General features: G+C 31.1%; 1 protein-coding gene across 3 annotated transcripts; it reads right to left on the bottom strand.

Moving 5' to 3' along the window:
- Positions 1-33: 33 nt before the first annotated feature.
- Positions 34-13,614, bottom strand: sei (potassium voltage-gated channel seizure). Of its 3 annotated transcripts, none has more exons than XM_015927809.3 (14): positions 12,542-13,614; positions 6,696-6,984; positions 6,467-6,609; positions 6,165-6,278; positions 5,188-5,342; positions 4,783-4,880; positions 4,405-4,557; positions 3,956-4,155; positions 3,802-3,889; positions 3,547-3,711; positions 3,188-3,481; positions 2,758-3,018; positions 2,245-2,461; positions 34-1,638 (listed from the first exon to the last, which is right to left on the bottom strand). In XM_015927809.3, the coding sequence occupies exons 1-14, from the start codon at positions 13,436-13,438 to the stop codon at positions 1,236-1,238; spliced, it is 3,477 nt and encodes a 1,158-aa protein (XP_015783295.2). In that variant the 5' UTR covers positions 13,439-13,614; the 3' UTR covers positions 34-1,235. The 3 variants fall into 3 exon arrangements, with proteins under 3 accessions (XP_015783295.2, XP_015783297.2, XP_015783300.2); XM_015927811.3 differs by having other exon boundaries at positions 3,547-3,708; positions 12,542-13,582; XM_015927814.3 differs by lacking the exon at positions 12,542-13,614 and adding an exon at positions 7,133-7,270.
- Positions 13,615-14,496: the final 882 nt, after the last annotated feature.

Here is a 14,496-nt window from a genome sequence, read left to right as displayed (position 1 = left end):
GAGCGAAATAAGTTTGATTGTTAAAAGAGTTACTTAAGGCTAATAGCATACAATTTTAATGTTATTATTGTATAAGAAAAATGAATAAATTGTAAAAAGTAAAATACAAAAACAAGTTTACATTATTGATTATTTGTTTTTATGCGTATCTGTACGTGTTTTTGATTAGAGATGCCAACAATAGAAGTCAAAGGATCATCTGAACAGTTTTCATGTAATATTCTGATTCTGTTAATATTACCAACTTAGTTAGCATCAGAGAAATAGGCACTTCCCTTCAATCAAGATTAGAGCGTAATTATAGAAATTATGATTAATCTAACAATTTAATATTATCCCAATGATTCAACTTGAACGTCATTTTATCATTCTAGGCCAACTTAACAAAAGCGTAAGTATCGACATTTTCTCAATAAATTTACAAAAATGATGATGACTTTGAGCACAATTGTTAATGAAGTACTCCATAACCACAAATGGTGAAAAAAACGTAAAAATTGATTCTGTATCAACTATTGTAATTGTTTCTGGTTGAAAAACAAGATTTTGCATAATTGAGCAACAAATTGTAAACATGCTCTTGATGAACAAACTTGTCATTTTTGTAAATAATTGTTCCCTTAAGTAGATTTGATTTATTTAGAGAAACAAATCTGATCCTGGAATCATTTGGCAATCAAATCTAGCGGATTTGTTTCTTTAATCTGGTTTATGGAGGACTTCATGGTGATGAAAATGATGAAAATATTATTTTTGCCACAAAAACAGTTCTCTCCCTGGAAACATCTGAATAACCTTTAAACATATTGTAATATGTAGAATTATAATCTTTTTTTTCAGGGAATAACAGACGCTTAATGGATCATTTGGAAAATGAAATGAAGTTTGTATACGAGAAACAGAAGAGATGTGCAAAGCTGAATTTCCTATTTCGCCAGATTTATCAACAATTCATTAGAAATTTGCATCGAGTGTTGCAATGCTGTTGACCAAGAGAAATAGAAGCTTAATTATTCGGATATGTCCACCCAAAGAAGCAAAATGGACAAATTTCAATCACATTGGAAGTAGATTTAGTCTCTTGAACATTCATTTCATTTCCATTGCTTTAAATTTTATTCTCTCCCTTCTTTCGCCTTCCCTAACCAATTTCATCTTTGCTCCATCCATTTTATTTCTTACTCCCTTTCCTTTTGCTTGGGTGTGTCTAGAAATTTAATGAAATTATTGATAAATCAGCAGATACTTTCATCTCTTGGATTTTGATCCAAGGCTCGGTGACCCTCATTTAGAAATGACATCTCCTCCTCGTCCACTTGCAGGGAGGTTCTCAATTCTTCATAATCATATGGTGAATTATCAGACATTTCAATAGATTTATCCGTTGATTCCAAGGTTTCAATGAGACTTCGAGTAGGCCGAAGTGTTGGTCGAATAGTGGGATGACTTCGAGTTTGAAGGCTACTCGAATATGAACAGGTTCGACTTAAAGGTAAACATTGACTGGATCCCATTTGGATTGATGCAATTTCACATTTTTCACCCAAACCGCCAGTTTCACATGAGACTAAATTGCGTACCAATAGATGTACATTTTCAAGCTTTTCGGATACATTTTTCTCCATTTCATCAAGCTTACTGTGAAAACAAAACAAAATATAAAATGAGAAGAATAGAAATAAAAGATTAGAACAATAATCACCAGAAGAAATGTAATAAAATTAAAATCAACATAATGACAGCAATAATCATCTGCATATTGCTGGAAGGATGTTGAAAAAGAAAATCATTGCACAAAATAAATGACACAAATTATATACATAATTTGGGCAAGATAACAGGCAACAAATGGTTATGCTAATTTATCAGGCAAAATTAAAGTCAAAATGAGGATAAAAAGGTAACAAAAAAGTTACAATATGCCAGAGATTAACTGAAATAATTCAATAATCAAGTAAATTCATAGAGTGTGACATTTGGAAAGATTATTAATGAATAAAAGCTATTTTGGTTAAGATGTTGAGTCAATAAAAAAGATGAGTAAAAAGCATCAAAAAGTGATGAAATTGTGTTAGATGATTCTCTAAGGTATAAAAGGTAGGTTTGATTAGATATTACAATAACTCATAAAGAAGAAGAAGAAATAAAAAGCAAATACAGAAATAATAGTTGTAATAATAGAAGAATTGATTGAAGAATAATAACGAAAATTACAGAAATTTTCTGCCTAATACCAAATCTTACATTGAGAGTTGATTAACTTTTTGAACAAGCCTTTCTTGTTGACTTTGATTTATCCGTAGATAGTCATTATCCAAACTATTTTCAGTTGTTGGTGGACAAACAAGTCGGCCTTGTGGCTCCTTGCTCGATGGGCTTTTTGATTCATCTGAATATGGTGATGAAGATTGATTATGATGAGCTGTTGTGAAAGCAAGATTATTCACACTGGACAAGGCACCTGAGAATAAAAAAAGGAAAAAATACAATCAACATAAAACATGAAATTCAATATGTAATCAATTGGCAACTTTGCTGACCTTAATTCATCAAATTATTCATAACTTTTCTTTATTTACCCTCAAACATTATTATTACAATCAATTCTATTCTCATTCAGAACAATACTATTCAACCTTTTCTTTACTGCATAATATTAAAATCTATTTTAAAAGCAAAGCTAAAAATAGAACAAAGAATAATCAAGAAAATTTGAAAGGTCGATGTTCAGATTATGAAAAGGTGTCTAGTTATTACCTGCTAAAGAATGATTAGTTGCACTTTTTTTACGCTTTTTACAAGCTTCTCTGAAATCATAATTAGCTGGAGTAACATCACGACCTGCTTTAGCAGGCGAAAATTCAAGAATTCCTGCACCCGAATTGCGTCTACGAATATTATTATAGTAAACCATCAACGGGTCAGGTTCGTCATCTTCATTTTCAAGGGAACTCGCAACAAATGGTCCATAATAGTTTCGAGGTCCTTTGGCTTCCAAATTGTTGTTACCAATTTCCTCTAGATAATTTTGTTTAACAGGAAAATCGGGAAATCAAAAGGAAACAAAGACAATAGTTTATTTGCTTATTAGCTAACATCAGGAAACGTCTGAATCCAGTAAATAATTGAACTATTAATACTACTGTATTTACGTACAAGTTTGTACATTACAGTAAACTTTACTTACCCTCATCTTCTTCGGATGGAGGTGATGCCAAACTTCGACTTGTTAAACATTTATGGGCCCTTTTTTGAATACGCCGAGCAGGTACACCTTTTTGACTCTCGTCTCTCAGATTAAAGGTTACTTTAAGGTTACTGTTGAAATTTTCAATAAACTCTGGGTACATTTCAAGGACTTGAAGCAGATCTTCACGAGATATTTTATGCAGATCACAGTAGGTTAATGCACGAACGTTACAAGATGATTTTCCAATTGTTGGATATCGCAACGGATTCTCTCCAAAAACATCATCTTTACCTGAAAAATAGAAAAAATTGATGAATATCTAATTTTTCTCGCAAAATTGGATCAGAAAAATTTACTTAGTATAGCAACGACTGTATCTTCTTTGAGTATCTCAATTGTACCACGAGCGATAAAATATAAGGCCACTAAAACATCTCCTTTGTGAACTAGAGTATCTCCTGGAGGAGCATGAGTTGTTTTGAACTTCATTGAAAGAGCACGGAGGCAACCAGGTGATGCTTCTAAGTCGCAAGGAAAAGAGTAAGTTATTTGAAATAATTTAATATTTGATTGCTTTTCAGAAGCAGCTTCCCAGTCTATGAGATATTTACCTTTAAAGGCTGCTGAATTATTGAGTAAATTACGATTTAAATGCAAACATATATCAGCTTGAAGACATTCAGGGAATCCTTTGAGCACCTAAAAAATTTTTAAATTTAGTTAGTAAAAATTTTAACCATAACCAGTTATGTTTAGTAAACAAACCATATTCATATCAATCCCATTTGTGTAACTCCAAGCATGCTGAAAGTATTCTTCTAATCGTTGTCGAAGTGGATTGGGCACTTGATGAAAACGAATAAATTCCCGTACTCGTAAAAGTTGGGTGTGATATCGGGCAGTACCGGAATAGAGACGTTGAATAATTGCCGAAACATTACCAAAAATGGATGCATACATGAGTGCTAAAACAAGAGACCAGAATCACGTCATTTGATTAACCTTCGGGTTGTAGGATAAGGAGTGCATGGTATAATGTTATGAAGACGAGGTGAAAAAAGTGCAGAATAATGAACAAAAAATAAAAAAATAACAAAAATTATAAAATAATAAAACAGTTGAGTTGTTTTTTTTTCGTATTGGAAATATAATGTAAAAAAAATCAATCGGAAATCAATCGAAAAGAGGGAAAGATGGAAATCAATGCTACTTACAACCAACTAACATAGTAATTACAGAGAAAACCTTCTCCATGTCAGTGGTTGGAGCAACATTTCCAAAACCGACTGATGTTAACGAAGAGAAGGTAAAATAAAGGGCAGTTATATATTTGGTTCGTATTGAAGGTCCTCCAGTTCCATCACTTTCTGTCAAGGAAAGAATTTAGATGAAAAGATGATCAATTAAATGATTGATAATCCTACTTGAAACAACTAAAAATGTCACAGCATTGAAATATATCGTTTAACGGTTCACTCTGAATAATAAATCTTCAGAGTGACATTACAATTTTACTAATGAGTAAATTGGGTAGATTACATGATAAATGAAAGTAATTAGTAAAAAGATACAAGATAAACGTTTAAACTTACCATAAAAATGGTATGTATCATTGGCAAGTACGTATAACCAGCCAATCTTATAACGATAATTATCCGCTTTAAGCCTTTCTGCATTCCCAATGGCATACCTGTAAGAGTAATTAATAAGTAATTAGTTAAACTATCCATAAGATTTGTAAAGCTTAAAGTTTGATAGAGAAAGAGCGATCAAATCAATAATTAAAGATTATAACTGGCAATGAGAAGAGTTAAATAGCAAGAGATTAAAAAGGAGGGAAAATTGAGAGCATATTACAAACGAAAGCGAATTTAATGAAAGAGAATAGTAATTATGATTTAGCTAAATAGGTTCTAATGGATTAAAGTTAATAAGTCAGACAAGGTGGTCATTAGGATTGTAAACCAGGGTTGATCAAAGTGAGTAAAATTAATTACCAGATACATGCTAACCAATGAGCCACAAGAGCAAAGGCAGCAACTAGAAGAAGTAAAACAGCAGCTCCATATTCAGAATACCGGTCTATTTTACGAGCAACACGAACCAATCGAAGTAAACGAGCGGTTTTGAGAAGACCAATTAATGTTGTTGCCTAATTAAAAGAAGAGATCAAAATTAGAATAAAAAATAAGCACGAATTTAATAAAATGAAATCAAAATCAGTTTTCAAAATTAATCCCAGCTGTGGACATTTGATCAATCATAACTCTTACAATTGTTTTGTTCAAGATAGCAGTGTTATTGATTTATATTCAGGTTATATTTGCAGAATTGAATTTGCTGTTAATTCTGAAACAACTTGAGAAACTACTGAAACTATTAACTATTCTTGACTGTTCATTGTTTATTAAACATTGTTCAATGTAAGCAAATGTTGAGGACTCATTGACAAATTGAGAAGCGTTATTTTTTGTTATAAGATTGAAAAGTATTTTCATAAAATTAATGAACCTCTTCATAATTAAGATAATAATATATAAGTAATAGTAAATGATATATTATGAATAATAGACATTTATCCCAACGCATGGTAATATTTGAAAGCTTTAATAACCAATCGATCGTTTATGATTGAATGATATGAGCTTATAAAACAAACAGCAAGAATAGTATGAGAGCCATTTCTTGCAAACTCGATATCAATAATTAAGCTTCTGCAACTCTCAATTAAGTCCTAATCAATTTGAGACAAAAACTTATAAAATTGAACTGCAAAGTTAGACCTTTAAGGTTGACTAGCATGTAAGACAACTAACGGTAAGACAATTAGTTGTCACACATTAAAAAAAGGTTGATTAAATTACAGCCCCTGACAGGTTGTAAATAGACTCTGAAGAATTGTTGGAGGAAATAAAATCAGCTTGAATTAACGATAAATTGAATTAAAGTAAGGCAAAAAAAAGAGTTTACTTACATCATCAATATCAGCCTCAATAAAAATAAGATCAAAAGGAAGAGCAGCCACCAAATCAATTATAAACCAACCTCTTAAATAATGGGTTGCAATTTTCCCTGGATTTGTAACAACCTGGGAATCAAGGGGAATATCACAATTGGAGTCAAATGTAAAAAAAAGTAAAGGTAAAAATTTGATAAATATAAAATTGTAAGGTCTACAAAGGATTGAAAGGTTAATCTGATTGTTGAGATAAAGATAAAATTGGCTCAAGAGTTATCCATTGTTTATCCTAAAAAAAGAGTTGACAATTTAATTACCTCGTCACTGTGATTGACATAGGTTGTTCGAAAATTTATCACAATATCAATAATAAACATAACATCAACAACAATATCAATGATGAAGAGCACATCATATCGGGAACTTGAAAGATTTTTGGCTTCCACAAGAGTAAATTCTTCTGCATAAGACAAGGAGAAAGAAATATAATTAGCTAATCTGGTAAATAATGAAACAAAACAATTGGCTGTTCATTTTTTTACGTACGTTCTTGGCGAGGTACATTGGGATCGTTTATATTGGTAACTATCCTTGTATTTGATTGTAATAAAAAAGCTGCATAGTATGGAGTAAATATTGCCGTATAAATTACAAGTATCAAAATAATCCAGTCCCAAATTGCTTTGAAAGGTGAATAGTGTAAAATAGTCCATCTAAGGGCTGCTCGATTGCCTCCTTTTCTCGATGCATAAAATGATTTAATCATATCATCTCCTTGGAAATCAGTTTCATCATATTTATATTCAGGCACAACATCAGAATTTAATGATAACACCTGGAAACGAGAGAGAAAAAAAGAAATAATCAGTTAAAAAGTTTGAATAGTTTCAAGTGGAAACAATTCTGCTGTAGTTTCCATTGTCAAGTGACAAAAAATAAGGGTTACACTCTTGAAAACCACTTTCATCATGATAATCATTTACCAGTATCATTTACTATGTATGCACACATGAGAGGTTAACTCTTTTAATTATTCATTGATTATTTTCCTTTCCCTTTCTTGATATACATAAATATATAGATGGTAGGACCACCAGGACAGGTTTCACCACCGATTAAACCATAATATATTGATTAATGTGTGTATGTTATTTACATAGATCAATATTTAATTGTCACTTTTTTCCTTGTTGATCTTTTTGTCCTTCTGCTTGTTATAAACATGTCTAGATAATATTACACACACTTTGGTGGGAATATTGCTTTTTGAGTTAATTGTCACAATTATTTCATTAATCTATGAACACAAACCAGTAAATAAACGTAATTTCATTTAATTTCAGCAATAGTTGCTGGTAACAATTGATTTATCTTATAAACGGTATACTTAATATCCTGGAACCACTGACACTGCAAATGTAAATATAATGATGAATTATGACGATCATGTAGTCGAAATAAAATTGCTTATGTCAACGACAAGCAAACTAACAATTAACACTTGAAATGATATAAAATAACTCAGAATATTAAAATACGACAAAATATTAAACATACAATTGTAATTAAACAATGTGAACAATGTGTTAATAAAATTTTAGAAATGATTAAAAGCGCGGGACTTGATTATCTACTTAAAGCTAATTGATCCAGATACTAACAATGGTACTCAGATAGCAGCTGAGGATCAATTGTTTCTTTTTTTGCATTAAATTCAAATCTTATAATTTATGTACACATTTAATTCATTGCTCAATACTTATTTACTTAATAAATTGCACTTCTGTGAATTGTTTTGCTCAACACAATAAAATCAAACCCAGTAGTGTTACAAAAAACTTCAATTTACATGAAATATCAAAGAATAACTGAAAAATTAGTTCAACCTTTTTTGTGTCATCGTTTGTACTAACAAAATTGATTTATTAATGTTATTAACTCATCATTTATCCACACTAATGAACAATGAACAATGAATAATCGTTGCTGTTTGCTTTGTGATTAGTAAATTAGGAAAGCCATGAATTTTTTTCTGTCAGCTGGGAAATGAAATTTTTCACCACAGCACTTTGCTGAAAGCTTTTTGTACCAATTCACACTTCAATGGCGTTTGGATCTATAAATGATGAAGAACCAAAATTTCAAGGCGATTATTATTTGCAGCCGACAACAACAGTATCAATGACTATATCAACAACTGGACCAATTACCAATGATCAATTTAACCAAGATTCACTCTGATTAAAACTAAATTGAAGTCGAAAATTTGATTAAATCAATCAAACTTTAAAACCTGATAAATTGTAATGATGGATGTGGAAACATTTAGAAAGCTTCTCTCAGCCTGTCAGCTTTATTGAAAGAAGGGTTGAGTTTATTTGAATGATTAACCCAAATTTGGTTTTTATCATCATAATTATTGTTATAAAAGTTCATGGTAAAACAAAGATAATCAATGATCTCCACCCAATCTTCATTTATATCATCATCCATTGCAAACTGGTTTCCTCGACAAAAGACAACAAAGTACTACAAAGAAATGAAATATTGGTGAATAAAACGCAGATTCAAAAGTCATCATTAGCAAATCAGCAAAAATCAAACCTACGGATAACCAAGGAAACAAAACAGAGATTTGGTGAATTCATGAGCGGTTCAAGAGCAGTTAAGAATAGACATGAATGCTAAATAGTTTACAATCAGCAAGCCCTACAACTATCATCCAAAATTGTTGATTGTGATAACATCAGTCAAGTTCAATTGGTGACCATCAATCCATTTAATCATCTGTAAAGAAAAGTCATCTTTTGGTTCTTCACATGAATTGATAATGAACCAATTTAAAGATTGTTACTTTGACAGGCCTTCTTAAATCAAAATGTTTACCAACCTTTCTCATTAACCATCATCATAATGATAATAATGCTGATGATGTTAATAGGCGTACCTTTATTGTCTAAAATGAATGTCTTTAATGATGGTAAAATATGAGGATGAAAGATTGAAAAATATCAATCCTTTTAAGGAACAGTTGATGTACCGCAAAAGATATGGAACCCATGATAAAACCAGATGAGATGAAAAGTAGGAGCTTCAACCAAACTCAATGATTATCATTTCTCAACCATCAACTCCTAGACTAATCAAGATGAAAACTGGAAAAATGTAAAATTGATAAAATTGAAAGTAATTCCAAGGATTCAGTTGTGATACAATATTAACATTGTTAGCGTCAAAAAGTAAACAAGCAAAATGATTAAAGTCAACAATATACATGGTGATATATGTTTACATTTTGATTGAGTCAACTTTTTTCATTCACATTATTTAATGTCAAGTTCAATAGGATTCCTCGCTTCTCACACCAAACCAAAGAAGCAAACAAAACCAGATCAACATTTTTCCCCTGCAATAATCAAATGTAAATACCATAATATAGTGAATATATCATCATATAATTATCATTGTATTGAATGTGAATGTGTGTATAATGAATGCAGATAGACAATGATAATGGTACAAAAAAATGATGAATAAATCACAACGTTTTGTATGTTTTCAGTTTTACAATTTGTCCATTCAAATTCAAATCACATTGAAATCCCCGGTAAAAAAAGCTTCAGTGACTTTCAATCATTGAATAAATCATTATTTCAATGATCATTACATTTGCTATTAATAAAGATTGAAACAATATCCATCAAAAATGGTCAAATTCAATCTCTCATTAATTTATTCCTATTAATTGTTTTTTTCTGGTTTAGTTCAATGTTAATCCTGTAAAACCATTGGATTAACTTGCTTCTGAAAAGTTATATTTAATCATTTGAATGGTTCAACACATTTATCAACATTAGATGAGATCGTTAATTGTCAACCAGAAAGGTAAATTAGCTGGCAATCCAATGCTTATTAGTCTAACAGAGAAAGAAGACAATTAAAGTTAATCCAAATGTTGAGCTTTACCCGAGCTAATTGTTAGATAGTGAGAAGATTGATTACATTGATTAGTTTAAATAGCTGTTAACATGCGCACAATTAGAATGGTAATGATCATGATTATGGTCAAGCAAGTGAAACAACTGGAAAAGGTTAACTGATTTGAGTTGGAACCGCAAAATTTGGTTTAAATAATCATTGAAGCGCAATAAAATGGGACAACAAGCAAAAAATATTAACTGTAAGGCCTAATAATAATGGTAATGATGAATAAAAGGTTAATTATTTGAAGCTCTCTGTTACAATCAAATTCATCTAAACTCGTGATCAACATTTCAATGTTGTTTAACCTCAATCATGGCTGTCATTAATTGTGTTCACTAAAACGCATTTCCTACTCATCTTTCCACTCTCATCATCCTCACAATAACCATTATTACCGGTGTTTTTACAATTTATAAAAATTGTCTAAAGGCAAAAGACAATTTGAAAAACATTGGAAACCAGAAAATTAAAGATTGACACGTAAATTGATTCCATTACATTAAACATTGCTTTTAATCAACGTCCATTGAACAATTAACCTTTCAATTGATTCATTTTAACCATAATTCCATGTTAAGAGCAACTGAATAAAATTGGGTTGAGTAAAAGCAAAAATTGATTACAATTGATTGCAATTCATTTCGCTTGTCTTGTTTCATATTACACTTGATCATTGACAATTGATAACCAATCAATAACCAACAACTGAGTGAACAATTATTGTCATTACCAGCAAAAAACCTGTGAAAATAAACTTCCAAATTAATCAACTTCTAATGAAATACCAACAGCAAGATCGAAAGCAAAAACATAAAGAATATTTTAAAACCCAACTTTGGTACCAAAAAGGTGACATTAAATTTTCCTAATCCTGATATTAATATATTAAGAATTGATTAATCTCATGATGACACAAAATATTGTAATCATTTCCATGTTATTGTACTGAACATTGATTCCGTTCAGCTTTTACCCAGCTTCTTGTATTGATTAACACAATCACAACAAGTAAACAGCAATCCAAGGAAATAACGATCTCAATGATCATCTCTTCCTCTCATCTGACAAAACAATTGAACAATTGATTGATTCAACAATATTTAATCATCATATCATCAATATCATCATTTACTGTGTAAGGCTTCAAATTGATTTGCTTCTTAAAGCTATAAACTGCCTTAGTAAGACATTATTTTTGCAGTTACAGTTTCCAGATCAATCAAATAGTCAGTCAATGGTTATCATTTAACCATCCATTGATTCATGATTTAACCCATAATATCAATGCTTAGGCCTAAAACATGAAACTTGTCAGCTCGATAACAACATTAAACGATGTTTCACCTTTTCGCCATTTTTTACAAAAAAATGTTGTCTTTTTTGTTGTCAGCCTTTTCCTTGTATTATCATATCATCATCATCATCATCATCATTTGTCTTCCCTTGCTCATCCAACTTGAAGTAACTCTTTAATCAACAGTTTTTTGTATTAAAATTAAAAGCTCAAGAAATTGGATGAGCAAAAGTAGACAAAACTTGAAAGTTTTCAGCATTTCTAGAAATTCAACAATCTAATTATTGAATTCATTGATTAATACAATTTTCATTGTCTTTTCAAGACATAATGAAAAACAATTTAACCAACAATCCAAGCAAAAGTTGAAGGAAAAAGTAGAAATGAGGAAAAAAAAATTAATTGCTAAGTTAAATTGCTGAGTTTTGGACATGAAAGTAGTTGCACTTTGTTGATGTTTCAACTGATGATTAGAGTCATTTGAAAAGTAATTTACTTTTTGCTGTTTTATTATTTTCAGTCAATCACAATTTGATAAGTTAATAATTTCATTGAAACATTTAATAAGCAATAAAATGGCGATAAATCAAATATTCACAATCATAACTCATTCAAAGGAAAACAAAACAGAACGAATTCAATCCTCTTTTTCTCAGACTCAACATTTGACTATTTAATAGCTGGGAGGAAAATGTTGATGATTACAAGAATCTAAAATTGCAAACAAATAAATTATTGATTATATTTTCTGGTTCAAATCTGGTTCAAGTATTCATAACATGTCAAGTTGTTAGTCAAGAAACCAAGAAAACTGGTTAGATATCAATATTAAATGAGTGATGTAAAGATCAAATTACATTAGTTGATTAACTTTTTACCCTTATTTACCGAAACAGTTAGCTTCATCTTATTTCAACCCGATGAAATATTTCCGTCAAAAACCATGATAACAGCTATAAATAATGAAATCTATTAATAATTTTACCTAAAAAACACTGAACTGTTTTTCAACTTGAAGAGTCACTAACACATGTTTGGTTGTTTTCAAGGGATGATAATGAGACATTTTCAATCATTTGTTAATAACTGATTGTTTGACTAATTGTTGACTTACATGAGGTAAAATACTAAACTTTCTTCTTGCTGATTCTTTAATTTCATGAAGTGAGCTTCGTCTTGATCTTGATTTTGTCGATGGATTGGGTAAATCACCATTGGATCGAAGTGAACTATTGTAGCTTGACTGGTGCTGTTTGGTTAACCATTGTTCTTGCCGAGACTTCTGTAAACCTGAACAGGCATTGGAAACGGCTGGGTAACAATTGGAGTCTAGTGAATTGTCGGGTGAAAAAATGATTGTTGGTGTTGTTTTGTGTTGATTGTTTCCTTGGGCACAACCAGTATGACCACTGTTACTGTTTACATTACTTGTAAGATTATTATTAGCATTCTGATTACTGCTATTAATAGCAACTTGGGATTGATTATCATGCCTACTAAGACTATTGCTGTTGCTATTATTTTTATTACTGTTACTGGAACTGGATTGAAGTCCAGTCACGGGTACATCAATAGCATACTGACGGTTAAGTAAACCACCTCGACGGAGGGTTGAGGCTTGAAGGGAAGTTGAACAACAACCAGGTTTACTTGCAACTGACTGTTGGACCGGTTGATCACAGGGTTGAGCTGAGGAATGAGCTGAAGGATGAACTGGCGAGTGACCCGAGGCAGGTGATGAACATGATACGGTTGCACTTGAGACATCAATCATTCCAATGGGTGCACTGGAGGTGTCAAGGGACGAGGCAGCTTGAGATATGGATGTACCAACACTATCCTTACTTTGATTAGCTGTCCCATAATCGGCTTTATCCGAGTCAACTGTATCACCTTTAACCCGATTCAGTTGACTTGAAACTTGAGCCACATCATCTTCAAGTTTAGTAGCAGACAATTCTCGAGGTGATCGTTCCAGGAGAGGAACCATTTTTGTAAATCGGGTTCTCATTGAGGTGAACAATAGTACTAAAGATGATTATGGTCTGACAAGGGTAAAGGTTATACTCCAAGGGTAAATAAAACAACACTTTAGCCGAAACTAACATCAACTTTTGCTTTGTACCAATGGATTGATTATCAACAAGATTACCAATAATATCACACTTGATATAATAATGGATGATCATTGATCATGATGATGATTATGATCAATATTTACACAGCAAAGTTTCGCTGACACAATGATTAAAGTGATAACAAAAGTGATCATGTTTTAGGGTGAAAATTGGTTACACAGAAACAGATACAAGACAGAAGAAGAGGAAGAAGCAAAAGGTAAACTTGAATTGAAAATTGATAAACTGATGAAGAAGGCATTAAAAATGATAAAGAAATGGATGAAAATTAAAGGTAAAAACAAAATACAATGTAACAAGTTTCATGTGCGTATATTTTTTTATGGCTTGAAAGACTCGTCAACTGAGTTTGATAATGTAATAATAAGAGTGTAATGCTAAAAAAAAGAGTATCCACAAAGGGAGGTAAAAGTGAGTAAAGATGATAAAGATGAAGATGAGAGGATGATAAATAACATTAGAGTAGTTACTTTTTGTTTCATGTCTCTTTACTCCAGATGAAAACTTACTTTAAGATGAAAAGTGAACATTTAGCTTTTTTTATTTTTTGGGTAAAAAGACAGTAACAATCAAGGCTTAACCATTGGTAAACCTTTGATTGACCCTAAATTAACACCAAATAATGGTCTAATCAAAGTTAATAATAATCAAATATTATCAAAAATGATCAAAAAGCTGTTAAAGATGAAAGTTAATGAGATGAAAAAGGTACTAAAGAAACTGGCTAAATTGTAATTCAACTTTCAACCCAAAGCTAATCAAAGGTTTTCTCGTTTAATGTCTTTAGTGTTTACAATTTAATGGTTGCTCGTTCCTGATTATTATTGTAATAACAATCAATTAAATTAACACTCAAGTCAAAGATAATCAACAAAAATAAGAGCAAAAATGGATATAAAAAAGACAGGATTAGAAATAAAAAAAGCAATGC

This window comes from Tetranychus urticae, chromosome 1, assembly GCF_039701765.1.
Source record: "Tetranychus urticae isolate SD_2017Ah chromosome 1, NJAU_TeUrti_SD_1.0, whole genome shotgun sequence".
Classification (NCBI taxonomy): domain Eukaryota; kingdom Metazoa; phylum Arthropoda; class Arachnida; order Trombidiformes; family Tetranychidae; genus Tetranychus; species Tetranychus urticae.
Note: the sequence above shows the minus strand (reverse complement) of the source record. Positions and strands in the feature narration are given on the sequence as shown.